The sequence below is a fragment of the Ambystoma mexicanum genome, chromosome 5q (genome assembly GCF_040938575.1).
Source record: "Ambystoma mexicanum isolate Mex_15411 chromosome 5q, UKY_AmexF1_1, whole genome shotgun sequence".
NCBI lineage: Eukaryota > Metazoa > Chordata > Amphibia > Caudata > Ambystomatidae > Ambystoma > Ambystoma mexicanum.
Window position 1 is genome coordinate 445,470,143 of NC_090933.1, and position 26,178 is coordinate 445,496,320.

At 44.6% G+C, this 26,178-nt stretch overlaps 1 protein-coding gene across 5 annotated transcripts in view; it reads left to right on the forward strand.

Annotated features, from left to right (window-relative positions):
* The window catches only part of PSMA8 (proteasome 20S subunit alpha 8), a 418,402-nt gene that overhangs the window by 97,241 nt on the left and 294,983 nt on the right, over positions 1–26,178 (forward strand). For all 5 annotated transcript variants that reach the window (XM_069620937.1, XM_069620939.1, XM_069620938.1 and 2 more), the window contains exon 2: positions 25,548–25,674. In XM_069620937.1, the coding sequence (XP_069477038.1) occupies positions 25,548–25,674 (127 nt within the window). The remainder of the gene's footprint in view (positions 1–25,547; positions 25,675–26,178) is intronic.

Genomic DNA, 26,178 nt, shown 5'->3' on the forward strand with positions numbered 1-26,178 from the left:
TCACATGTGCATTTACTTTTCATTAAAGGTCTGTACAAGGTATTCTTATAGTAATGTTGATAGTGTGAAGGATTATTGGAATAAATATCATGAGGTCCGTAGTGCATTAAGTAATCCATTGATACGAATACCAATCTATTATCAGGTTCTTTCCAGTATACTAAGCTACTCATGTGGAAACCTAGGCATTGTGTGCAACATAAATGATGGATGTACAATATTATTAATCTTAACATGTTGAATAGTAAAATGATAAATGTTTATTAGTTTTGTCTACTGTGCAACATTTAATAACTAGCTAATTAAACCCACTTACTACATAATTACATTATTCGAAACCAAACACAATAACAATAACACATACAAATATGAGCATATACAGGGAAAATGAAGTAAACCGTATTACCAGCCAATCTTCATACCCCAACTGATTAACTTTATACACTGAAATGATCGCTCTGCTTCAAAGTTACTACTTCGCTATGTATAACTATCATACAATGTGACGACCTTAAGGAGAGTAGTGTGCATACAATGTATACAAATATGAGCATATCCAGGAAAGTAAAGTAGTAAAAATAAAAAAATAAAAGGCAGAACTATTAGTGTTGATAACCTTACTGATTATCTTTATACACACAAAGCATTAATGTTTTCCAAATCCGTGTTTTCCCCTATGTATATGTTTCATATGCTGTGAGTGAACCCCAAGTGAATTACTATAAGAACATATTTGAAGTATAACTCTACAAATCTAGTACTTGAATATGAATTATGAGTATATGAATTTGTAGTTCCTGACTGTTACTGGCTATGTCAGTTAAGGAAAGAAGAGGGAGCCAGACATGTGATGTCATTGATGACCTCACTGTTGTCATCTTTGACATCACATGTCTGGCTCCCTCTTCTTAGCGTGAGTGTTAGTCTTAGCAGTGCACGGTGGTGGCACATGTTGTGGTTGCTGAGCTTACCATAACTGGCAAATTTCAAGCGTTTTTCGGTTTTACTTGGAACCATATGTCCCTTTAACAAAGTGTTTCACTGAAAATATATATATATATATATATATATATATATATATATATATATATATATATATATATATATATATATATATATATATATATATCTATATAACGGCCTGCAGTAAGTTATGGTTAAGTTGCTCATAGGAAGAGCACTTTTAGGGTGGCTTAAAACTTAGCTCCCCCTGGACGAATCCTTACCAAACTTTGCAAGAAAAGTATATGGCCCACTCTGAATTTGTTTGCTACATTTTGGTGAGGTTTCGTCTAGGGGTCCCAATTTGTTTTGTCCATAGATGCAATGGAAAAAGATTTTTGCTCACACCTACAGCCTAAACCGCTGGATGGATTTTCACCACATTTGCAGCAGAAGAGGCAGCTTGGTCCTGAAAGCGTGCTTTTGTAAATTTGAGGTAAATCCGTCCAGTCGCTTTCTTTAAAACTGGCTAAAAGCAGGTTAAAAAAAGTGATATCTGGGTTTGGTCTGCGGATCCACTTCCCTGTTCGGTCCGTGTCTGGGCATCCGATTGGCCTAGAGGGTGACGTGATGACCGCAAACATCAAAAGCGCCCACCGATTGGATGTTGAAAATCGTGAAGTACGTCAGATTTTTGGGAATGCCCGCCATGTTGGATTCACGGACAGCGGCCGGTGTCCGCGGACATCGCAGTAAAAACACATTAAACACAACATTGCACATGTCAAACTGATCAAACAATCTCTGGTGAGTTGAGGGAGTGAGGTCGCGATGGGATATGGCCTTAAGAAGCCAAAGAACGGGTGTGTTTCATCCACAAAGTCGGTGAACAGTCCGGATGTTCGCAAACACTTGAGATGTTCGGGGACATCTGCCGATTTCTGCATTACTGGGTTGGTGAAAAGCAGTTTTTTGATGGGATATGACTTTGGTGCCTCCTCAATGAAACTGATTCTGAATGGTTTTGCAAAGTTCAGTGGGATTCTGTCAAGAGGGAGCAAAATCAGAGGGGGGGGGGTCTCAACATTTTTAAATGGCTTTTAACTTTGTTGCCATTGGACGAATGTTGACAAGTTTCCAGAAAGATTATAGACCCAACCTTGAATGTTTGTGTAAAGTCTGAATGGATTTTGTCAAGTGGGGGCTAAGTTATATGACTACATTTTGACACTTCTGAAAAAATAAAAAATGGGCAGATTTCCCGCAAACTCATGCAAGGCGCATTGGCAAGGACCTTAAAGCATGGTTTTGCAAATGTGCCCGTTTTATTTTTTGACAAGTGTCCTAATCTAGGTACAAAAATAGTGATCGACTTTTGGTGACTGAGGTATAGCCTGTGGCCATGGGCAGTCGCCAGAATGTCCAGGTCATGGCATAAGGTCATGACCCGGACAATCTGGCTACTGGCCATGACCACGAGGGACGACAAATGGGGTTAAAGTGGCAATGTCCACCTTGGACCGGCTCTGTGGTAAGGTTATTCAAAAGTGGGATAGATTTGAAAGGGCAAAAAAATTGTGCTCGTGGTAATATGCTCATAAGGTTCTCTTTGCCTTCTGCAGGCTGCCAAGGAAGGGGATAGGCGATCTGTATGGAGCCCCGACCTTGCCTTTCATGGTGGCCATCTTGGAAAAAGAAGCTTTTTGAATGTTTTTTTTTTCTTTTTTTAGCACCCCGGGTTAACGCTTTGGGAACCCAGGATGCTAATGGTCTTCATCCCCCATTGCAGGGGATAATGGTCCGGAGCCCTCATTATCCACCCTCGCTTCACTTGGGGAGATTACTTGGGCTGCCGAGCCAGTCCCTGGAACTGGGGATGAACGCCATATTATTCCCATTAGAATAACAGAAAATGCTACTGGGAATGTTGGAAAATCTTATTTATTTTACTGAGAAATGTAAAGTAGATGGAGTCTAAGATTTTTTTTTTAATTCTATTTTTTTAACTGTGAAAGGTGGTTCCTAAAGGAACCTTCCTTTTTGTTGTTTAAAGAATATTTTTTTCAGGAGAGGGTACAAGCTAAGGTGGGGAGGGAAATGGGTGGGGGGATGCGGGGGGGAAGAGGCACCAAGCATTAATATGGAGGGACAGGTGGACGGGAGAAGACGTTGCGCGTGTGCAACTTCTATGGTAGGGGCAGTGTTTCTCGTGCTCCTTGATTAGTTTCCAAAGCACTTCGAAATTGCTTCCCCTGCAGAGTGGTGTGTTCCAGTATATACAGAGGACTGTGGTCTCTGGAAAGATACTTGTAAAATTCCATGAATTAAATCTTTGGACGGGTCTCTCCCAGGGCTGGACTGGGAACCAAAAGTGGCCCTGGACATTTTTTTTAAAAGTGGCCCCATATTTCGATAAAGGAGCGAGCACATTGTGTGAACCCAACCCTCCTATGAGGGGGATTGGGAATATCCCCCAAGAAAATGCTGAATAATATTAGTCAAAATTATTGCATTAAATGCATGCTTTAAAAATATATGGAATAAAACGTCATGTTGTAAAAAGAGATATTACACCAATATTGGACGAAAGACCTCAGACCTAGCCTCCAGGCCTGAGCAAAGGACTCATGATGTGACCTCCACAACCAGTTGCAATCTTAGAGACGTGGCCTACTGGATGCTTCATATGGATCCCTGACAACAGCCTCCTGCAGATCCCACACAAGATCCCACATATTAACTGCAAATCAAAAGGAGGCAGATGATTTGCAGTACCGGCAATGGTCTGTGGAAGGTGCACTGCATAACAATCCACATCAAAACCAGCTATCAACCCCTTAGAAAAAATGTAACATTTAGAGATTTTCATCTTCCGCTGCACCACTCCTCTTAAAAGAAAGTGCATTGAGACAATTTGGTTTGCAGTGCGGCACTATACAAGTCCACTCATTCATTAATGTATTCATAGTTCACCCTCAAAAGCTTTGCGGTAGAGTTCCTGGACTATAATAGGTTCTCTCTTTAAAAATCCTCACAGAAGCCAGCGACCCCACCCTTAAAAATAAAATAAAAATGCATCTTTTGGATGCTCTGCAACGTCTCCACCTCCCATAGAAAAGCGCTTTGAGACGATTCTCCTTGGCACTCAAGCATGCAAGATTTCCATACACTCCTCGGAAACTACTAGACTACTTCAGCAGCAACCTACTCCTGACCACTAGTGACATTTCGTTCGTACTTCATACAAGATTATCCCACACAAATTTTTGGACCCAAACTAAACACTGTCATGATATCATCTTACATTTCCGGTATTAGTTCGAGGTGGGAATAGGCATTTTTGTGTTTTTCGAAAGATTCTGCCAGAATTCCATTCGTTTTTTTAAACATACACATAGAGAAAAGGCATGTAAATGAAGCAAAATACATGGAGCTCCGTTTACAGAGGAAGCTGAAAACGGCCAAAAACAGTGCCAGATTTCATACACCTCCAGAGTCTGACTATGAGCACTGCAGCGCCAGAAACTCACATTCAATTCTCCTTAGTAAAAGGGACTAGCACGTTGCTGCGCGTTGCGAATCAGACTTTCTTAATAGATAGCTAGCACTACTGTAGCTTTTTCAAGGCGCAGTGCATTTCCTGAACGGCTAGGCTTGGTGGTTAAAAGAGTGCGCTGAGATGCTCGCAACGGACAGCAGCAAATATTCACTAGTAAGTACTTCATGCAGCTGAGCGGAGTGGAGCCGCTACAGCTCTGAATGTAGATTAAATCCCAAAACATATATCTAGCAAGCAAAACACTTTATCACGACAAGCTGGACGATATTGCCTTTGCTGGCGATTTACGATTAATAAACAGCCATGCGCAGCACTCAGAGATTTGCGTTATCAAAGAATGAAATAAAGAGGGGGCTGAAGAGGAATGGCGTTACGGTAAAAGGGCCGGAAAAATAGCGACACATTACTACCCGATCACAACATTCGATGGACCAAGGAACTAATCGAACAAATAACATTAAATATAATGCTGGATTTCTTTGCGTCTGTGCTTTCCTGATGTAGAGCCGCACGTTGCTACCCTCCCAAGAGTTTCTCATTTTTATAAGCGCGCAGTTAACCCAGAGACCCTTTGTAGACACAGAAGTTATTACACATGGGAGCCAAGACGCGCCCCCGGGTCCTGTGTGATTCTGACCCTATGGCTGGGAGCACCTTGCAGACCCGTTCCCCGTTTCTTTCCAACCTAGCCCTTTTGTTCCGCAATAACAATCATTTCTTGGCTCACTTGCTTACATTTGCAGCACGCTTCACCACAATAAACCAATACCCTCGGGCTGTAAAATAGCTGGAGTCCGGTTTGGGACTTCAAGGAAGGTGGGTGCTGCAACAAAACATGTCCATCCAAATACGCCCCAAAAAATAAACGCACACGTAAAACACTGTGGATATGTCTCAACAATTGCATTCGCATGGTCGCACCCCTCATCTGAAATCAAATGGCAGACCGGGCCGGCCTGCCCCTGAGCACGCTGCTCGCCTCGTCACTCAGCAGCAGCAGCACCACTGAGGTCCCTGCATTGGATGAGCCTGCGCTGCAGTGTACATGCGCACAGTGACATTGTCTACGGCAAGGCTGCAGGGCACGTGCGGTTTGTTTCTTGGGGCGGTGCTCCTTAAAAATGGGAAAGCGTACAGGAACCCGGCCCAGCAGCCCCAGACACAAGAAATGCACCAGGCAGTAGCCACAGTGATAGCGAACCATCCAGGCTGGCCTGGATGTTCACTCATATAATGATATCCTTCCCCCAACTACCTAAGCAAGAAAAGAGGCCCTCTGCGCCCGAGGCCTAGCGGGGAACGTCCCGGTGTCCCGGTGGGTCAGTCCAGCACTGGTCTCTCCTCAGCAGAGATATTGTGCCCAAGGTAACTGTTTACACAACCTGAAGCTTTTCTTTTAGAGGCTTTGTGTACATTGTCACAGATGGACGCCAAAATACACCAAATCAAACTGCTCAAGGGTTTTTCCGAACTTTGTATTTATATTGTAACTTTGGCAATAATCTGCAAGGATGGGAATAAACCAGTAGCCTGCGTGAAAAAGATCTGGAACAGTAGAAATTGGTGGGTCACAGAGACTGCAGGGGACGCTTTCCTAATATCATCCAACTTAAGTATGTATCAAAAACACACCAAGTCTTAAAAGTGCGCCTCACACCAGAAAATAAATACTCCTATACTTGTTACTGTGAACACTTAATAGTGTATTAAATCATTACAGGTTTTTCAACAGTGTGAGCAACAAATAGCCAGCCAACGATGTGCTTCAATATATGAATGACATGTGCGATAAATGCATCCAAATACATTCTGTTCATGCATGTTGTAACATTGCATAAAGTCGCATTTAATCGCAACATCATTGTTTAATTCGTCTGACATATACCGAACAAAACAAATTGAAAAAGGATATCTAAATTGATAACTGGCTGACAAAATGGTTGTGAAACTTTCTGAAGCAAATTGCTGTGGGTTTGTAATGCAGATGAGCAGATAATTGCATTCTTGCAACCATTAACATGCTTACTCTGGACACCAAGTAATGGCCTAAAGTGTAAGGTAATAAAAGCATCATTTTTGAAGGTGATAAAGTATGGTTAACCAAGATGGAGTGAGATCCTGTGAATTCTCGCCGTGACATGCATGTATTTTTGAAAAAGTGCCCTGTTGCATTCTTTGCTCTGTGAGGACGTACATTAGCAAAAGTGCCGCATAAATTGCTGGGTCATACCTGAGTCTTATTTACTTGTTTCCAGTATTGCATTTGATTAGTCACTGTCACAGCATTTGAACAAATCTATGATAACCTCTCAAGAATACATGAGTCTCGGACAGTTTCTTGGGTGAAGGAGTAGCCGCTGACAAGTTTTCAAGTTACCCTAATCCTGATCAATTGAAGATCTGTAGTGTCTCATTCCTAGCAGTGTGCCGAGTCCCTAAAAATGTATTAAAGGGGCTGGCTAATGGGCTGCCCCTCTCATGATGAGAAGGGTATTCCCCCCCTTTCGCAGGTGTCCTTTCACCCTGAAATGGTCACTAGAGATGGGTAACTCCGATCTGCAAACCCCCGACTATCTTCAATCTGCCTTTGCCAGATGTTGGCCTAAAAGCGGACACTATACTACCTCCTGGAAACAATCTAGAGGGTCCTTGCTTGAAGGTTCTCCCAGATGGCATTATAGTGCCTTCCAGACACCCAGGCCCAGAGTTGGTCTTGTCCACTGACACTGTACTTTTCCTGCTCAGTATGTCTTTGTCACACTCCCTCTCCTCCTCCCACTCTCCTCCCTCCCATTTCACCCACTTTCTCTCCCTGATGCTCTCTTCTGTCCATCCACTGTTTCTCTCTCTACGTCCCAACTCTACCCTTCTTAGTACATGCTTCTCCCTCTCAACACTAAGACTCCCCTCGTTCTACTACTACTGTCTCCAATCTACTATTACTCCCTTCGCCACTCTACTCCCTTCTCCACCCAACCACTTCTTTCCCCTCTCCACCCACACTTTCTACCAGTCACCCGATTTTCACTTCCCCCTAGTCACTTGTTCTGTGGTTGTCCCTTTGAATTTCCAGACTCTTGCAACACGACCAAAAACTCCAAACCTTTATGAACTGGAACATCTAAATAACATCAAGGGAATAATAAATGATGACAACCATTTTACATAAATCCAGTCGGAATACATTCACAGGTGTGCAAGCTTTCAATAGAAAGACATGGTCCTCCACGATCAGTCCTAGATTAACAAGTATCAAAAGACTTCATCAACCTCCTTGTTGGATTCCCTCCCTTATCCTGTTGCACACATTGATTTTAGTCCTAGGATAGTGCAAAGCAGTCTGTTATTGAAATCTTTCAATGCAGCTCTATGGCCTTTTTGTAACGGCCAATTGCTTCTCTGCTTCAATAAAGTAAAGGGGTGGAGGGGCAGCGGCAGCCCTCAACTGAGATCAGGACAGGTACATTGGTCGACTAAAATTTGTCTTCACGAATTTTAGGAAACCCTTTCACAATATTTAATAGACAAGTGGCGTTCCATTTTGCATTCACACTAACTAATGCACTGCCTGCTCCAGGTAACTGTCTCAAAGAATAAGCTGCAACGTCAGCCCAAGGAGGTCTTGGGGAAACCCTTCAAAAGTTGCAGATTCATAATGTGCAAGTCAACAGCCAAAGACATTAGAAATCGGCCATCTATCATGCTTCCATAGCTGAAAGCAGTCCCAATGTTCATCCTCCCAGTGATCTTCTAGGTGTTGACTGACTACATATCTGCGGTTCACTGAGGAATATGGTGGGTCTCTAAACCTGGCTCTACGCATCTGGTGATTGTGGCACTGCAGAGGCAGTGGCTTGAATTTGATTTGGTGCCTGGTCAGTAGCAATACTCAATGGGGTTATGAGTCTAAAATATCCTCTACAGTTTCCTTTTGTGGGGGCACCCATTGAGTGCCGGATAAATTCTTCTGTAATCTTTTGTTTTTTTCTTGGGGATGCAAAGTTAGCGCATTCTGCTTTTAAATTTTGCAATTGTGCTTGGGGGTTTCTCTTGGGTATCTTTCTGAGCTCTGTCTATAAATATGAACTAGTTAGCAGCTTCAGAGTACCAGTCAAAAAAGAATCCCACTGTTGTGCACTTCCGACCCACAGGCTTCAAGGGGACCCAGTAGATAAATATTTGATAAAGGTCAAATGTACCTCCCTCAGGTAACTGTTAATTGGAGTCACTATGTGGAAAATGGTGTATTTTATCTAGGAAAGTGTAAGTCTTGGGCAAAAAGTGTCTTTTATTTTAGCATTTATATGGCGCACCGAGCCCAGAGGCATCTGGGCGCTTTAACTTAAGAATGTGGTTACAAAAATTACAAAGTGTATTATGACCAAATGCAACATTACAAATGAAGAGTCCAGGAGCATGAAATGAAAAAGCCTGACCTCTTGTTATGAGCGACTACATCAAGACATGCAGTTACAAGTAGAAAGTCCAGGAGCATGAAACTGAAAAGCCCAACCTGCTGTTACGGGAGGCTACATCAAAACATGTAGTTACAAATAGTAATTCGGGAGCATGATATGGAAAAGCTTAACCTGCGGAGCGGCTGCATCAAGACATGTAGTTACAAATGGGAAGTCCAGGAGCATGAGATAAAGCCTAACCTCATGTTGCAAGGGCTGCATCAGATAATGTGGTAATGCCTATGCGTGACACTTTTTATTATTTATTTAGAAATATATATTTAGTAAATCAAACTTTTGCCATATACTCAACCAGCCGTATTGACAGTATACAAAATTAATTTAGCCCAAAAAAATGTGCGACAGTTATTCATACATCAGGAAAAAAAAGAGGAAGGAAAAAAAGGAAAAAGAAGAAAAAGAGGGAGAGAACCAATAAAACCGAATGGAAAGAAATAGAAATGTCCTTTCTCTCCCGACGTAGTCATGTTCAGTTGTAACTGGTTATCCTCCTAAGAACCTCATCACTGCCACCACCCAGTTTTCTCTTTTATCGTCCATCATTTAAATGTTTATTCCTTCGATACTTTCTAGAGCAGTAAGCCAGTAAAGCCAATGTCCATGATAATCTCGCCCCAATATTTATAGTTCTCCACCATTCGTCAGCATCCATTGTTGTACTTTGTGAGAAGAATCTTCCCAGTAGGCGGGTACGATGGTCTTTCAGAGTTTGACAAATTAGAGTAAGATGGTAAAGTGTCTCGTTGCCTCCTCCACACAATCTTCACTTCAAGTCCCTCTCCTGCTGAGGCTTCCCGACCTCTGTAACTGCCCTGATGGGGAGTAGATTCAGCCTAAAGCGCATGAACTGTTGACGACAGTAAGCCCAAGGGAATTTAATCAGGTAAGTTGATATGTTACCCCTAGCCCTTGCTTCTAGAAAGGACCTTTAGTACGCTTTGCAATTCTCCTTTGCGTCCAGTGACATGATCCAGTCTATAATCCATTTTTTTTTTAAACCAAGTTGGGATTATTCAACATATCCTCAACAGTTGCATTTATGCTTTCCCGGTGGCTGACACATGCCCCAGACCATTGTTTTAATATTTGATCCCTCAGATCTTCAAAGGCCTTTTTTAGCACTGCGAGACCTCCTTAACCTTCTTCGGAAAGTGAGTGCTGAAGGTAAAGCACTTGCACACCACAGCCACTTTTAAGGAATTCAAACCAAGCTCTACGCTTGTTGCTTGAACTGGCGTTGCATTGGCCAAACTAAGGACTTGCCTCCAAAAAAGCCCTTTGAGAATAGGCTGAATAGTAAGTTGTAAGACTAGCATCGCTTTCGAGCCATATGTCAAAACTGGCAATAATTTGTTCCGGTAGAATTAGATTGCTGGCAATAATGTGAATTTGCAATACCTCCTCGTGATGATTTTTGCCACCATCGCCATGGTCTTCACCTTGCTTCTCAGTGATTTCTCGTAGAATGCATCCACCTCACTATTATATCTACTCCTAAGTATTCCAAAGATGAGATCTCCAAGATGTTTTTTTTTTTCCCAACCAATCTTTGGAGGGGATTGGGTCCTCTGACGTATTCCATATCTATGACCGTAATCACCACAGCTGTGCTGCTTACTGTCCTAGATATGGAATACGTCGTCGGACCATCCCATCGAAAGAACGTTCCAGGTAAGAGTAACTTGTTCTTTTATTTGATTTAAAGGATAGTTCCGGGACTTTTTTTTTATTGTCCCTACGGGTCGGCCATGTGTTTGTAAGCATAAATCGGTAGATCGTAGGAAACTTTCCTATGGACCTTACCCGACTTTTCGCCCATTATCGCACTCGAAATCAGCCTCCATTTTGTGATAATCCTATCATTTCGCCCCATCGACCTGGCTCACCTGCCTTTGCGGCACTAAATCAAATCCCCCGCCCCTGAGCCTGACATCAGCAGACGCGTACTGCCCATTTCAAGCACGTCTCGTGTCAACAATCGCTGCGCCTCAGCTATTGACGTGTTGCCATGGAAATGGCTGGACGCCTCTTTCCCCAATAAGTATAAACAGACCGTTTCACAACACACAGCAGCAGATTTTCGATTCCATTCCTCTCTCTGTGTTACTTTGAGTATTCTGTGACTCGTTTCAGTGCTCTGGTCAGCTACCTTCGCCGCTTGTAGCCCGTGTGAACACCTGTACCATCTCTGTAAATTATTTTACTATCTTTACCGCACAATGGCCACAATAATGCCGTATATGTACGAGCCCGAGTACACCGAGGAGGAACTACTGGAAAGGCAAGCACGCGAAAACGATGGGGATTCGGACGGCAGTTGGGAGGACCAGTCAACGGATGAAGAGCCTGGACCATGTCGCATGGACGGCGTCTCCACCTGGTGCACGTGCAACCGGTGCGAGCTAATGCCAACTGAGGAGAACTGCTGCTGCCGTGAAAATTCCGGGTGCTTGGCCTACATTTCGGAAAGCGAGCAAAGTCTGCAGGAAGGCGAGCAAAGTCCGCAATGCATCACCGAGCTGCCAGAGTTCAGGGAAGCCTGCCTCTCACGGACAGTGTTGAGGATGATGATGGTGCTTATGCACGAACTTCGTGGCACTGTTCGTCCGCGTAATCCGAGTAACGAGTAAGTATACTCTGTTTGTGATGTCAGTGATGCCACCACTATTTCATGGTTGTCTCCCACATATAAAATTACATTTACATATCATTCGAACGCATGTAAATTGGTTCCATATAGTGCATTTTCTAGATATAATTTTTTTCTAAGAAAAATGACATGTGTTACCTGAATCGACATTGATAAGAAAGTTTGGTCAGTTTAATACAGTTTGCATCTTTTTTTTTCACAGGTGGTACAGGCTGGTGGCCTATCGTTGCTTCACTTGGTGGCTTCACGGGAGGCTCGGACACCGCGTTCGGAGAGTAATACCTGCCTGTGCGGTACTTGCCATTAGACAACATTTCCCCAGTGACAGTGGACAATACCGCGGATTTTCCCTCGATGTGCTGCAACCTCAACTTTACAATGTGTAATGTTTATTATTTATGTTTAATTAAAATCTAAAATAAAGCCCAACATATATTTTAACAATGGTTGTTTTGATTTTTTAAATGAATCTAGTGTGTCTCCGTTGAATAGCCTTCCAGTGCCTTGTCTTGTCACACCACATGTCTCCGGCCAGCATCCTCCCTCACGCTGGCCGCACACCTTCAATCCACATAACCGTTGAACCCATATATGCAGCAGTCATACATATATTATTTTGTGGGTTGGCATCAAGCGTTGGCAATAAAAAGCTGTTGGATTTTATTGATACAAAACATGGTTATAGGTAAATAATAAATATGGTTGATCATAATAAATCCTCTTTTTGGGCACCGGGTACAGAGATGACCCCCATATATTCTCCTGGGAGGGTGAGGTATTTATAAACTCACCCCCCTGCCTTCCATGTAGTAGATCCTGCAGCCATCATCTTACATTCAGTTAGATGGCCTCTCCTTGGTGAGGCCCTGCGGCAAACGGGTCTTGTCTGCACGACCACCGCCCCGATCCACCCCCCGCCCTATCAAAGGCAGTTCGCACCAGGGTACTTGCGCTGCTGGCAAGTGGAGCTGTCGGGGAGCGATAAAGGCCAAGAGGTGCCAAAGACCATGTACACTTCAAAGTGGTCTATAGAGCATGGGTTGTTGTTCCCATGTCTACCTCCAGACCCCGTGTCTCCTGCCAAGCATCCCCCCTCACGCTGGACGCCCCCCTGCAATCCACATAAGTGTGTCTCCATTCACGAGTCTTCCTGTGTCTTGTCTGCACGACCACCGCCCCGATCCACCCCCCCGCCCTATCAAAGGCAGTTCGCACCAGGGTACTTGCGCTGCTGGCAAGTGGAGCTGTCAGGGAGCGATAAAGGCCAAGAGGTGCCAAAGACCATGTACACTTCAAAGTGGTCTATAGAGCATGGGTTGTTGTTCCCATGTCTACCTCCAGACCCCGTGTCTCCTGCCAAGCATCCCCCCTCACGCTGGACGCCCCCCTGCAATCCGCATAATGCCACGACATATACACGTCATTCATTCACAAACACACCCCTGTTTCGAATTCTTTATAACCCACTTCATATTTCTAATGAGAACTTCTTTGCGCTTTGCTAGTCAACCCGTGAAGGTGCTGGTTATCTGCTCTTCGTCTCTGTGAACTTCCGTGACCACTTTGAGCAAACTCGTCAGTTTGCAACCTGTGAACTGCTCCCTGTTCTACGACAAGAAACTACTCTTATCCCTGCATCTAACTGTTTGTTCGTCAAGGTAAGTCCATGTACCATAATCATTTTGCGTCCAATTTTTTAATTTATATCTATTTGCTACTAGTCATCAAATTGCATCCATGTTTTCTTTTCGTTCACGACAGTACATGCAAGGAACTAGTCACATGTTCTGAGTTTAGTCAAATTACCTTTTCTATTTTTTGAAAGTTATTGAAATACTTATCCGCATGTGAATAACGTGTATAGTTCCAAGAACCAAAACGGACCTTGCATTGAACCTTTTATGTGTCATTTAATGTTTTAACACATTGGTATTCATAGAGAATTGTTGATCTTTACTTTTCAGAACTTTCCATAATGCCTGCCTGTTCCATTGGCGGTTGCCCTTCGAAGACCCATAACAAATCTGAAGGTACTATAATGCATGTTTTCCCTAAGACAATAGATCAGATAAGAGAATGGGTCCGATATTGCGGATATCCAGCCTCTGAGATAGAAAGTAGAGTCCTAGAAGTCTTTGCGGACAAGAGGGGTGATCGATACCGCATCTGCAGCAGGCACTTTAGCCCAGACATGTACTCCACATCATTGCTAATAAAGAAGAAAACACCGCGAGCGAGGCGAAAATTGCTCTCAACCGCTATTCCCACTCTATTCGTCCACATCCCTCCACTGGTGAGTCAAGTTTACGTATTTATCTCTCGGCATTGCGGTAGTGTGTAGCATTAGCTAACAATAATTTCCCCATTTATGTATCCACTCAATATGAAGGCGGAAGATTCTCCATCCGTGTCGTTATTGCAGTCATCAGCCACTTCAAGCGCCTATCGGGTAATCTTACTTAGCTATTCTGACACTGACTTGTTTTATGCATGTAAATCAATAGTTTTAATTGATCGTGTAATTATTTTACCTAATGGTACACCCTTGTACTCGTCCTCTAGTCTTTGTTTTCAGTTATAATTATTGTTATCCAAAATAATGCAAGTACTGTCTTTCAGGGAGATGCTGAGGAGTCCAACGCATTGACGACAACCGTAGATGTCACTCAGATGCTCGAGGTACGTTTCCGGACAGTTCCATCGATGGAGATCATCAGATCTTGCATTCTTGTAGCGTGATTGTTACACACAATGTTTCTTTCGTTTTTAGCCATTGGTATGTCCTTCTGTCGTCGCCCTCCTATGTGTCTTCTTTTTTCAATATTGTGTTCATTACTAATGAAAGTCCTATGTTTCAGGGAGTCGATGGAGCATTAGTCCAAGAAGAAGGGGGAGCATGCAGTTACGGGTCGGCGCAACAGCTTGCAGAAGTGTGCACCGCAGTTACAGCGTCCCTTGATGTTCTTATGCATTTCGAGGTATGGATACTGACAGATCAATCATGCGAGATCAAATGACGTGATTACATCCGCTATACTTCCTTCTTTATTAACGCAAGTACTATGTTTCAGGGAGCTGACGGAGCTTCTTCAACAAGAACATCACCCCTAGTAGTTGATGCAGATCTCTGGGTGGTGACACTTCCAACGATGGAGCAAATCGAATAATATTTAGATATCCATTATTTATTTTAGACAACTGATCATTTGTGCAGGTCTATTTAGATGAGCCGTTGACGCCTGCAGAAAGTTTATGTTCTTTTAAACAAAATAGAAAACCATACTAATGCAATTACTGTGTTTCAGGGAGTTGCTGAAGCGTCATCTTCAATAATATCATCAATGGAAGTCTATGCGGAGCCCGAGGTATGGATCTTGACAGTTCAATCTAACTCGATCAACAATGCGTGAACTATTGTCGTTTGAATGTTCTACACAATGCGTTCATTCGTGTTTTGCTATTGAGATGTACGTATGGGTATTGGTCCCCAAGTACATTTTGTGTTTTCAATATTATTATACATACTAATGAAAGTTCTATGTTTCAGGGAGTCGATGGAGCCTCAGTGAGTGATGGATGTGCTTATCATGAAAATATAGTCGTTGCAGCGCGAGAGGAAGTGGAGACATGCACACACGAGTCGGAGCAACAGCGTCCAGATGTTGAAGTTCGAGGCAAGAAAGTTTCAAAGAAAAGAAAGCAAAAGAAGGTTAGGGTCCTGTTCACTATATTATGTTGTCTTTCACTGTCAATAGTTCAATACTGTAAGTTGTGTTTAAACTGAACATCCCTTTTCTAATCTGTCCTCTAGTTGCGAGTGGGTGTAAGAACTAGATCTACACATACAGTGAAGCGAACGAGAGATGTTGCTTGTCAAACCTTTTGGCAGGGACTTGAGACTGGAGATGCATCGTGCCAATGGGAAGAATATGAAGTGATTGACAACGGAGCTATACCACCACCAGCCATTGATAGTGAATGTCCTCCTGGTAGTTTGGATGCAGTCGGAGATCAATTCACAGAATCCACACCCGCAAAAAATAAGAGCGCGCGAAAGTTGAAGACATTGTTTTTTTCTCCCATCTCCGGACAAGGAACAGTTGTTGCAGTGGAAGAGAATGACATGGACGACAATGAAACACCATCAATATCACTCAGCATAGCGGAAGACGATATCAGAGATTGTACCTTTCATGCGAGTGACATGTCCTCAACGTTACAGGCCGAACCAGCTGGGATGCAGAGTGACAGTATAAGGAAAGAGGCCAAATTCATTGTATTCGATAGCTGTTTGATGGATATTATTATGATGATGAAATGTGGGCATTGGGTTGGTGGGGAAGTATGTGGGGAGCCATTGATTAATGTGACTCGTGCAATTCGAGGCACTAACCTTAAAATACATGCCACCTGTACACAATATCATCCGTTCGCATGGTCTGCACAACCCATGCTGGGGCAACTGCCAGCAGGCAATCTACTTTGTGCAGCGGCCGCACTTTTTAGTGGTTCAAGTTTTAAAAAGTTACAGTATTTCTTTCAGTTTGTGGGAATCCATTTCATTGCGAAAACTCAGTTCTACAAATACCAAACCGATTATCTATTTCCAGCCATTAGCGAAGCTTGGAGAATGGAAAAAATGTCTATTGATAGTACATTCGCGGGCAAACGGTTCAGGCTAGCCGGTGATGGACAGTGCGACAGCCCAGGATTTTCAGCCAAGTACTGCACCTACCACTTTCAGGACATGGAAAGTAAGAAAATTGTGAGTTCGGTGGTCGTGCAGGTGTCACAAAGTACATCCTCAGTGGCCATGGAGAAAGTTGGCTTTGTAGCATCATTGCAAGAACTACAATCGCGGGGAATGGTGATCGACCTGATAGCCACGGACAGACACGTTTCAATTGCCAAGACAATGAGAGAAGAGTACAAAAATATAAATCACCAATTTGACGTATGGCATCTTGCAAAAACAATCAATAAAAAATTGTCGGCTGCAGGAAAAAAAAAAGATATGCAAGGTATTTCACAGTGGTCCAAGTCAATCAGCAACCATCTTTGGTGGAGCTCAAAAACATGTGAAGGGTCGTTGGAAATTCTACTGGAAAAATGGCGGTCAGTAATGTTGCACTGTAGCAACGTACATCGATGGTCGACAAATGAACATTTCCACAAATGTGAACATGGCCATTTGTCCACAGAGGAGGCACGGAAGAAGAAGTGGTTGATTCCTTCATCACCCACTCACAAGGCCATTGAAAAGATTGTATTTGATAAAACTATAACAAGAGATTTGAGGGGACTCACGGAATTCTGCCACACAGGAGATTTGGAGGTGTTCCACAATATGTGCCTAAAGTACAGGCCCAAAAGATTGCATTTTGGCATGGAAGGCATGATAAATCGGACTCTTCTAGCGGTCTTGGCACATAACCATAATGTTGGCCGTCAACAAAGTAGGACGACCGGAACTTTAGGGACGCTTCGCTACAATAAGGCCTTCACTAAAAGAAGTAAACAATGGGTGATCAAACCAGTGTTTGAGGATATGCAATATGAGTTTATTGAGAGACTTATCGTAGATGTCCTCGATAGGCACATACATGGAGTGGTGAACGAACCTATGCAGGGGACAACTGCATTGCCACCCAACATTGCCTCTGTTCCATGTCCACCTAAAGCAGAGCTCATTGAGAAATACACATCACGGTTTAAATGATTGTAATTTGATTGTCTGTTCTCTCGAGTCTCCTCATGTTGCAGGCCCATTGCATATGTGTAGCTATGTATTGTGTAAATAAAAGTGATTGCTCAGTGTAAATGCAATGTGTCTCTCGAACCTTGTTCATTTGCGCATTAAATTAAACCAAACAGTAATATAAAACATTTTTACAAAAATTATAGAATGTTTCCGTATTACAAACACATGGCCGACCCATAGGGACAATAAAAAAAAAGGCACGCAGACAAGATGCCCTTACACTAACTGCAGCTAACTAGAAATGTGTGCTCGCTCAAAGTGAAGGTCAGCTGCTTTGATGTTTTGCTCGGGTGGCGGAACGGCCCACGACCCAGTATAAGGTTCTATTGTGATTTGACCTTGACAGGCCGGGACCATCCCGAAAGACTAAGAAAAGATAATGAATAAAATTTCAGAAACGAAACGATGAGCCACGTTCATTAGAAGAAGTAACGTCGGCAAAGAAGGAGTGGTGTTTCGGGTCTGCCCTACACAGAGACACAATGGAAAATGCAAATATAATGTAAGTAACTTTTGATGAGTTTATACCGCAATTTCATTACTATACAGTGGCTTTAAAGACGGGTTCAGTTGTACTTGTTCGTTCTATGTGGCATATTGTTTTCTACCGCGCACTATCTTGAGGAGAAACATCTGCTTTTACTGAAGCACCTCAAAACCTTCCTCTTTGCTTCTGCTTTCTCTCTCCCTCTCCCCTGCTACAACTGGTCCACTGTCTGCGACCTCGGTCCTGGGCCCTTCCACTCTCCACCTGCACTGCCTCCCTGTCAACCCCTGCACTGGGGGACTGTCTCAGTATCCTACAGCCCCCCCTTCCCAGCACTTGTTCTGCACTTACCTTGCACTTGCCACCAGCTGGCCCTATTTATTTATAATTTTATGCTACTTACCTTGTACTCCACTCCCCCCCCCCCTCCCTGCCTCGCCACGCCTTTAAACACTTGTGTACACCCAGTAGCGCTGTCCTCGCTATGATTTTAATAAGGATCTGATGGTGAGACTAATTTCATTTTTTATGTTTTTAGGTACATCATTCACTACTGTCTGTGTCACGAGTACCAGACACCGGCGGACGGCTTCTACAGCCGCCAGTTGCTTCTCCGCGTGAACAACGTTACCACCCTGACCATTTTATGGGAGGATCGCCAAGTACAAGTATGCCCTTACGCGGTACTAACGGTTAGATGCAACATACCTACCGTTGTGGTGGCCTAGTGCCTCGTTGTTGGAACAGCCATGCGATTATCAGTGCGACCGAAGAGCTTATTTTTATCGTAAACCAACACCCTGTGTACTGCACACGAACATCGCTTCCCTCAATACGAACTTTTTGGAACATGAGCAAATAAAAATGCAAATCGCTGAATATTCTCTAAACATTTGATGTCAAATAAATGTACTTTACCACATTTACAATCTTGCGGTTTGATTTCAAAGTACAGTTTCATATTCCGAATTGTGGTGCGCTGTATTGTGAGCTGATCTGTGTTGATTTCCGGGGTCTGTGTGGAGTCGTGTAGAAGACGCCTGGGCGCGTTTGCCTACGCAGCTCAGTCACGTCACGGATAGAGGCGGGGAATATGAATGTTTTGATAAAGTCTGTTTCAGGGGCGGGGGATTTGATTTAGTGCCGCAAAGGCAGGTGAGCCAGGTCGATGGGGCAAAATGATAGGATTATCACAAAATGGAGGCTGATTTCGAGTGCGATAATGGGCGAAAAGTCGGGTAAGGTCCATAGGAAAGTTTCCTACGATCTACCGATTTATGCTTACAAACACATGGCCGACCCGTAGGGACAATTAAAAAAAGTCCCGGAACTATCCTTTAAACAATAAACAGACATCTCAAGAGCATCAGATCAAATATCGAGCACTTCATACAGAGATGAAACATAACAAATCAAAAACATAACCAGGTGGGGACACAGGGACAGCGGGAACGGGGGGGACCTGATAGGCGAGGATGCTATAGGCCATAGGGCCTGGTTTGGACTGTTGATTTCCGCAGGGTGGATTGGCTGATCATTGTCTGAGGTGGGAGTGCATTGAGGCATGTGCATTGCTTGCCCGTGCTACTGATTCCGTGTCACCGGAGCTCAGCAGGTGAGTTCAATGAGGGCCTCCGGTCGAGGTTTGGAATGTTCTAGTCATATTTAGATAGCCAGCGGAGGGGCAGCGGTTTTCTCGCCAGTCCGGGGAACTGCTCCGCGTGATCCAAAAAGGGGGCCCAGGTGTCTAAGAACTTGTTTCGATTTCCCAGGTCGATGGCGGTTATTTTTTCCGCCACTGCGATGTCCCAGCATTTGGCCCACCACAGGCTCACTGCAGGGCCCTCTGGATGCTTCCATAGTCTTGCTATCACTCTTTTTGCTGCTATGAGAATTTGGGTGCATAGATTTGCCACATTGCCGGTTAGCGGGATTTGGCCGTCACCTATACTGCTCAGGACTATTCCTGGGTCCCACGGAATAGTCAGGCCTGTGATCTGCTTGATGAGGTCCAGAATCTCTTTCCAGTATTTTGTGGAGCTCGGCATGCCCATAGCAGGTGGAACAGTGTGCCTGTCTCTGCAGAGCCTCTCCAGCACATCGTGGAGATATTTGGATTGCTCTTGTTCAGGGTCTCTGGCGTTAAGTACCACCCGTAGCAGGTTTTGATCGCCCCTTCCTTGTAATGCATTTCGAGCATTTTTGTACTCTGGTCCAGATATGTCCCCATTCTTCCGTCTCAATTGCTCTGCCGATGTCCCTTTCCCACTTTTCCATATAAGCCTCCTTTTTGTTGGGGTCTCCTCTGTCCAGTAGTCCATACAGGGCTGCTATTTTCCCCCTGGGGGTGTGAGGGTTTGTTCCAGAGCTGTTAGATCTCTACTGCCTTGTGATTTCATTGGCTCGTGCGAGAGCCAATGTCGAATCTGCGAGTAGCAAAATCTTTGAGTTTCTCACACCCCAAATTATTCCTTACATTCTTCCAATTTTAGCGGGGATCCCTCTGCATAGAAGTCCCCCACATATTTCATCCCTCCCGTCTTCCAGCAGTTTAAGTTATTGGGCCCAATTCCGGGGGTGAAGTCCGGGTTATCTCAGACCGGGGACAGGGGGCCTAATCTGCTCCTGCAGTTCCATTGCCTGGCTGCCCTCCTCCAATTTTCGACGGTGTTCTTGGTCGCGGTTAACGGCCGCTCTTTGGGGGGGTTGATGGGCCTCACGATGTACGGGAGTGCTTCTAGGTGGCTTCGGAACCAGTCCCCCTCCAGCTTCATCCAGTGAGGTCTGCCTAGGCGAAGGCTGGTGAGAGCTGGGCCGCTAGGCAGTACCTGTCCACCTCTGGGGCTGCCAGGCCTCCCCGATGCCCTGTTTTGCAGCATCACCCTTCTGGCTATTCGTGGCTTCTTTCCCCCAGATGAATTTCATGATGTTTGTTTGGAGCTTCTGCAGGTCCTTCCTGGGGGATGGAGATTGGGAGGGCCTGGCAGTGGTAGAGCAACCTTGGCACCAGATTAATTTTTACTGCTGTTATTCTTCGCAGCCATGACACTTCTTGCTTCTGCCATCTTAACGTGTCTGATCACAGCTCCTTGAATAGTGGGGGGGGAGTTTAATTTGTACACCTTGTAGTTAAAGTGTAAGCTGATCCACTCCATGGGGTGGTTGGCGGCTAGTATCTCTACCATGGCTCCTGATGACATGTTGGTCCCAAGGGCTGTGGATTTTTCAAGATTGACCGAGAACCCTGAGGCCACTCCGAAGCTGGCCAATTCGTACCACAGGGCCTCCAGGGAAGATTTGGGGTTGGTGAGGGTCAGTAGGACGTTGTCTAGATAGAGGGCTTTTTTGTAAGCTTTCCCCCTCACTGCTAGCTTGTGTATTAAGGGGTTTTGGCGGACTCTACAGGCAAACGGCTCCATGGACAATGTGAAAATTTGCGGTGATAGAGGACAGCCCTGTCGTGTGCCTCTAGAAATCTGGATTCTGGGCGATTTGTTTCTGTTTATCCTCAGTGCTGTGGTTGGGTGCTGATAGTTAACCAGGGTCCATTTCCGGAACCTCGGGCCGATGCCTAGGTGTTAAGGTTTCTTCCATGTATACCAAGTCTAGCATATCAAATGCCTTGTTTGCATCTAGTGACGGACTGCCAACTGCTCCCCTGTCCTGCCTGCGGATTCAATTACATTTAGGGTGCGCTTGGTGTTGCCTAGGGTACTGTGGCCTGGGATGAACCCTGTCTGGTCTGGGTGGATCAATTCTGGGAGGTATTTCACCAATCTGCATGCCAGGATTTTGGAGAACATTTTGACGTCCTTGTTCAGCAGCATGATCGGTCTGTACGTGGAACAGAGCTCTGGATTCTTCCCCGGTTTCAGGATCAGCACTGTTAGGGATTCCCCCATTGAGGGGGTTACTGAGCCGGAGTCCAAGAAGGAGTTGTACAGTGACGAGAGATGGGGAGCCAGGATATAGGTGTACTTTTTGTAGAACTGCGCTGTTAGTCCGTCAGGGCCCAGAGCTGTGTTCTTCAGGGAGCGGATTGTGAGGACACTTCTTCCGTGGTGATGGGGAGTTCTAGGGCTTCCAGCTGTGGAAACGGGGGTTCCCTTCAGGCCAGCCTCCGGTATTGGGCTTGTGCCTCTTTGCTCGTGGCGGGGCCCTACATGATTCTCTTGTGGTACTCTGTGATGATCACCAGCTTTTCCGCTTCTGTGCAGCAGTGGTTGCCTCTTTGGTCTTGAAGTGTTCGTATCTTGTGCAGGGAATGTAGCTTCTTTAGTTTGTGAACCAGCAGATGGTTGGCCTTGTTGCTGTTGATGTAGTAGTATTTTGTGTAGGCTAGGGCCCGGCCCGTCCGGTTCGCTATGTGCATTTCAAGCTTCACCTTCGCTTTTTTGAGTTCTCTGCCCAATTGCACGGATTGTCATTTTTTGACTCCCAAGATGTTTGATCTTTCAGGAACCAGATGTAAGGTTTTCGTTTGCTACTGATCTTCCTCCTAGGGTCAGTAGCCTAAACTTATTTCCGTTGATTTTTAAAGCATTAGCTTCGATGTAATGGTCCAGGTAATTTTTAGTTTACGTTGAAGGCCTCTCTGTCTGATCCATCAGGATAAGGTTGTCTGCATAAAGTAGTCTATTCAGAGGGGCTCCTGCTAAGGTTGGTGGGAAGCACCTTGTTTCAAAGGCTGTTTCAATATCGGATATGAACAGGTTGAAGATTGCTACAACCCTGCTTTAGGCCGTTCTCCGTTTTGATAGGCAATGATTGATTCCCATCTAGCGTTCAATCTAACTGCAATAGTTATTTTCGAATGCAGTGCCTGTATTGGGTCTAGGATCTTCTTCGGGCATTCCCAGAGTCAGCTTTGACCATAGGATATCTCTGTCCACTAGGTCAAAGGCTTTTGCAAGGTCAATCGAAGCCAGGTATATTTGTTTTCCTTGCCGTGAAATAAGCTGGACATACGCTGGGGGGTGCAGTGGCATTTGCTTCAATCTACCCGACCCAATTCTGACAGGGGAAGACTAGGATTGGGGAAGTCTGTGCTACTATACTGCAATGCCCCGCGCTATCGTGCCAAGACGGCACTGGCCATGGCGCGGCTCATTAACAGCAGTAAAGAACCAGAAGGAGTTGGCCTAGGACTTGCCATGTTTAAAATGTTTTATTTAAATAAAAATAAAAACGCAACAATACGTAGTCCATATTTTAGACCCTGGCAAGACCCAGAGAAGGAGTTGCCAATCTTGCAGTGGGCTCCAGCCCAAGAGGATGACATTTTAGCTGGTGGGAGAGGTTAACGTCAAGATCCCCAGTACCCAGGCAATGTGAGAAATTCTTGCAGGTAATAGTCTTGGGTATCCCCTACAGCAAGTGGGAACATTTTTGTGGGTAGGCCCATGGTGCAAGAACATTTCAGAGCTTGGGAAGGAATGACCATTGATTAGAACCAGAAGCAGCTCAAAGGCAGCATGAAGGGGATGTGGTAGTACTGTGCAAGTAACTTTAACTCTGAAATTCCCTTTTATAGGAGGGTATATTGGGGCTTGCACCCTAGTGAATTGAAACTCTGACACTGTTTTGGGTATAAAACTGATTGTGAGCATGTAGGTGGGTTGCTGGGCAGGACTGGAAAGGCAGGCGTGCTGAGGACATGCATCCCCTCACAGGAGTGTATCCCGTGGAAAGCGAGACTGCTGATCCCGCTGACACCATTCTGTGGTGGAACATTCAGAGATGCCTGAAGAGGGCCACACAGGCTGCAAGTCCAGTGAGAAAACAAGCCATTGCTTGCGGGAGCAGATCAACGGTACGGGAGGCAGCAGCACCTGCAGAGCGGGAATGTGGAGGTAAAGACCTCAGACTTAACTGAAGTAGGCTGCAGCACCACCAAACAGCTGGGTACACCAATCGGGGGGCCAAGGCCTGTGCCTAAGCAGCATGTGCTGATAACGAAGGAGAGGCCAGTGGCAGCATCAGTGAGGGCCCATGAGACGCCAAGGTCCACAACCAACATGGCAGCAGGAACACGCCACCAAGAGAGGAGGCAGGGCTTCAGACCATAAAAGTGGAATGAAAGGGTAATTGATTGGGATAGAATGGCCCTTACGACACATGTGGTGGGGAGCCATGGAGGGAGAAACACAAGGGCCAATCTAAGAGGAGGAAGTGTGTATAAAAGGGGCAACAACATGAATGACGATTGTTGGTTACTTTGTTGTAGCAAGAGAAAGAGGAATCTTAGCCAGTGTGGTACCGCAAGGCCTGTTGAAGATGGCAATTACCCAGAAGCCAAACGACCTAAGTAGTGAAAGAGGAAAAGATAACCAACCAGTGGAGGATAAACTGATTGCAATGCAGGAATTGTGGTTGTCATAATGATGCTGTAAATATACACCCAGAGACCTAGTGAGTCTTGTAGAATCCATCCATTATACTACTGGTTTGCATATTTTGTTACTCCTTCATTCTGACACTTATTTACCTGCTGGTCCATTTTGGAGTGATAAGCAACCCGCTATTCCTTCATACGAACTTGTTTGTGTGCAAATAACCATGTTCCACCTCAGTCAGAGTCTTTAAGTGTTCTAATGATACCACACAGTCACGTGATCTTATTACCCCTTAGCCTTTACCTTGATCTAGAGTTTCTTATGAACTACTATGCACTTTTGGAAATAAGGTAAAATGTTTTTCTCCTGTTGTAGATCAATATGCGATTTTTACTGATATGGACCTTTATTAATAAAAGTTTTTAGTTTCTCTATGCGGATTAATAGTGCCTGGATTAAAGGCTGATGACAAAAATGTAGTTAGGCTGAGAGGAAGCCCACAAAGCTTGGATAATGCATCCCCCACAGATATGAAGGCACCAAAATTAATGCAACCCTATGACTAGTGCCTGGATTTTCACCTTTGCCCCCATTTCCCATAAAAGTGGCGGCTCTACTTAGTTTGGACATGGCAGACACTTATTAGAATTACATTTTCTGCTGGGAACCCTCCTGATAACCAAGCCAGTCCCAGGAACTCTGTTACTGGGCCAAGCTTTACATGGGTGGGGACTATGGACTATTAGTCCCTGCATTTATCTCAAGCCTTGACCACTGTTGCTCAGAACTCTTGCTGGAACTGATCAGCTCTGTTCATCAGCCGCAAGAGTTAAGGGCACTGGGATTGAGGTATACAGACGGCTAACTGGGCCATGGAGATCTGAACCTGCCTAAGCCGCGAGCTCTGAATCCAGCAACCTCTCAATGGGCCTGCACTCGGGTTTTCCCAAAAAGATCTCGACCTAAACTAAACCTCCAATGGATCGGTCCTTCATCTCTACTGGCTCCCAGTTGCTCCTGCTCGACATTTGCAACGGTTCACTGGCAATATTACCGAAGGCGAGATTGCTCAAGCGTTACTACCAGTTGGTAAGGAAAGGGAAGCCCTGTCTTACCGTTACTAGAAGTCTAATTGTAATCACTAGCTACAGGGAAAAGCACCTGTCACCCAGTGGCCGACCTTTGAGAACATAGCGAGACATGGAGTAGATGATGAGTGGATAGCGAGACCTGAAGCAGTGACGAATCTTGTCCATTTACTGTGCCTATGTGGTGTGTAGGACACTTTCAGAGAGTTTAACCTGTGATCGTCTAATTGAATACTTTGTTTTATAGGTTGGAATCCGTGGCAAAGACATCGTTCTACTGGGAGTAGAAAAGAAGTCTGTTGCAAAACTTCAGGAAGAAAGAACTGTGAGAAAGATTTGCGCTCTTGATGATCACGTGTGTATGGCTTTTGCAGGTAATGTCATTAATTAAAAAAACGGTTGCCTAATTTGGAGGCTGCCTATTCTCAAATAGTTGGAATTTAATTTCAATCCTGAATGTTTAACATTTCGCAATGTGCCTGCATGTTGGCTCATATAACTGAACTAGTCTTCACTGCCTCCTAGACTGTACTTTAGCATGGACACTTGACAAACCTGTGATGTACATTTGATCAACTACGTAATGGTTAAATATATTCATATTTTAGTGATTAACCACCTTTTCACACATCAATACTTTTACTTAAAATGTTCTAGCCATTCTGTGAAATGTAGGGTGCTGTGCACATGTACTAGGGTGTGATTGCAGAGAAACAGGTGGGGGTTTTCAATGCCCCAGACTGAAGTCTCTTATTAGATGGTCAACTAGAGGATGCCTTTTTGTTTTCTGTTTTTGTGATCTCGGGCCCAACAAACGCAAAGCCAATGGCGTATTGTCTCATTAAAGGATAATTCACTTTTTATTTAAAGGAGATCGC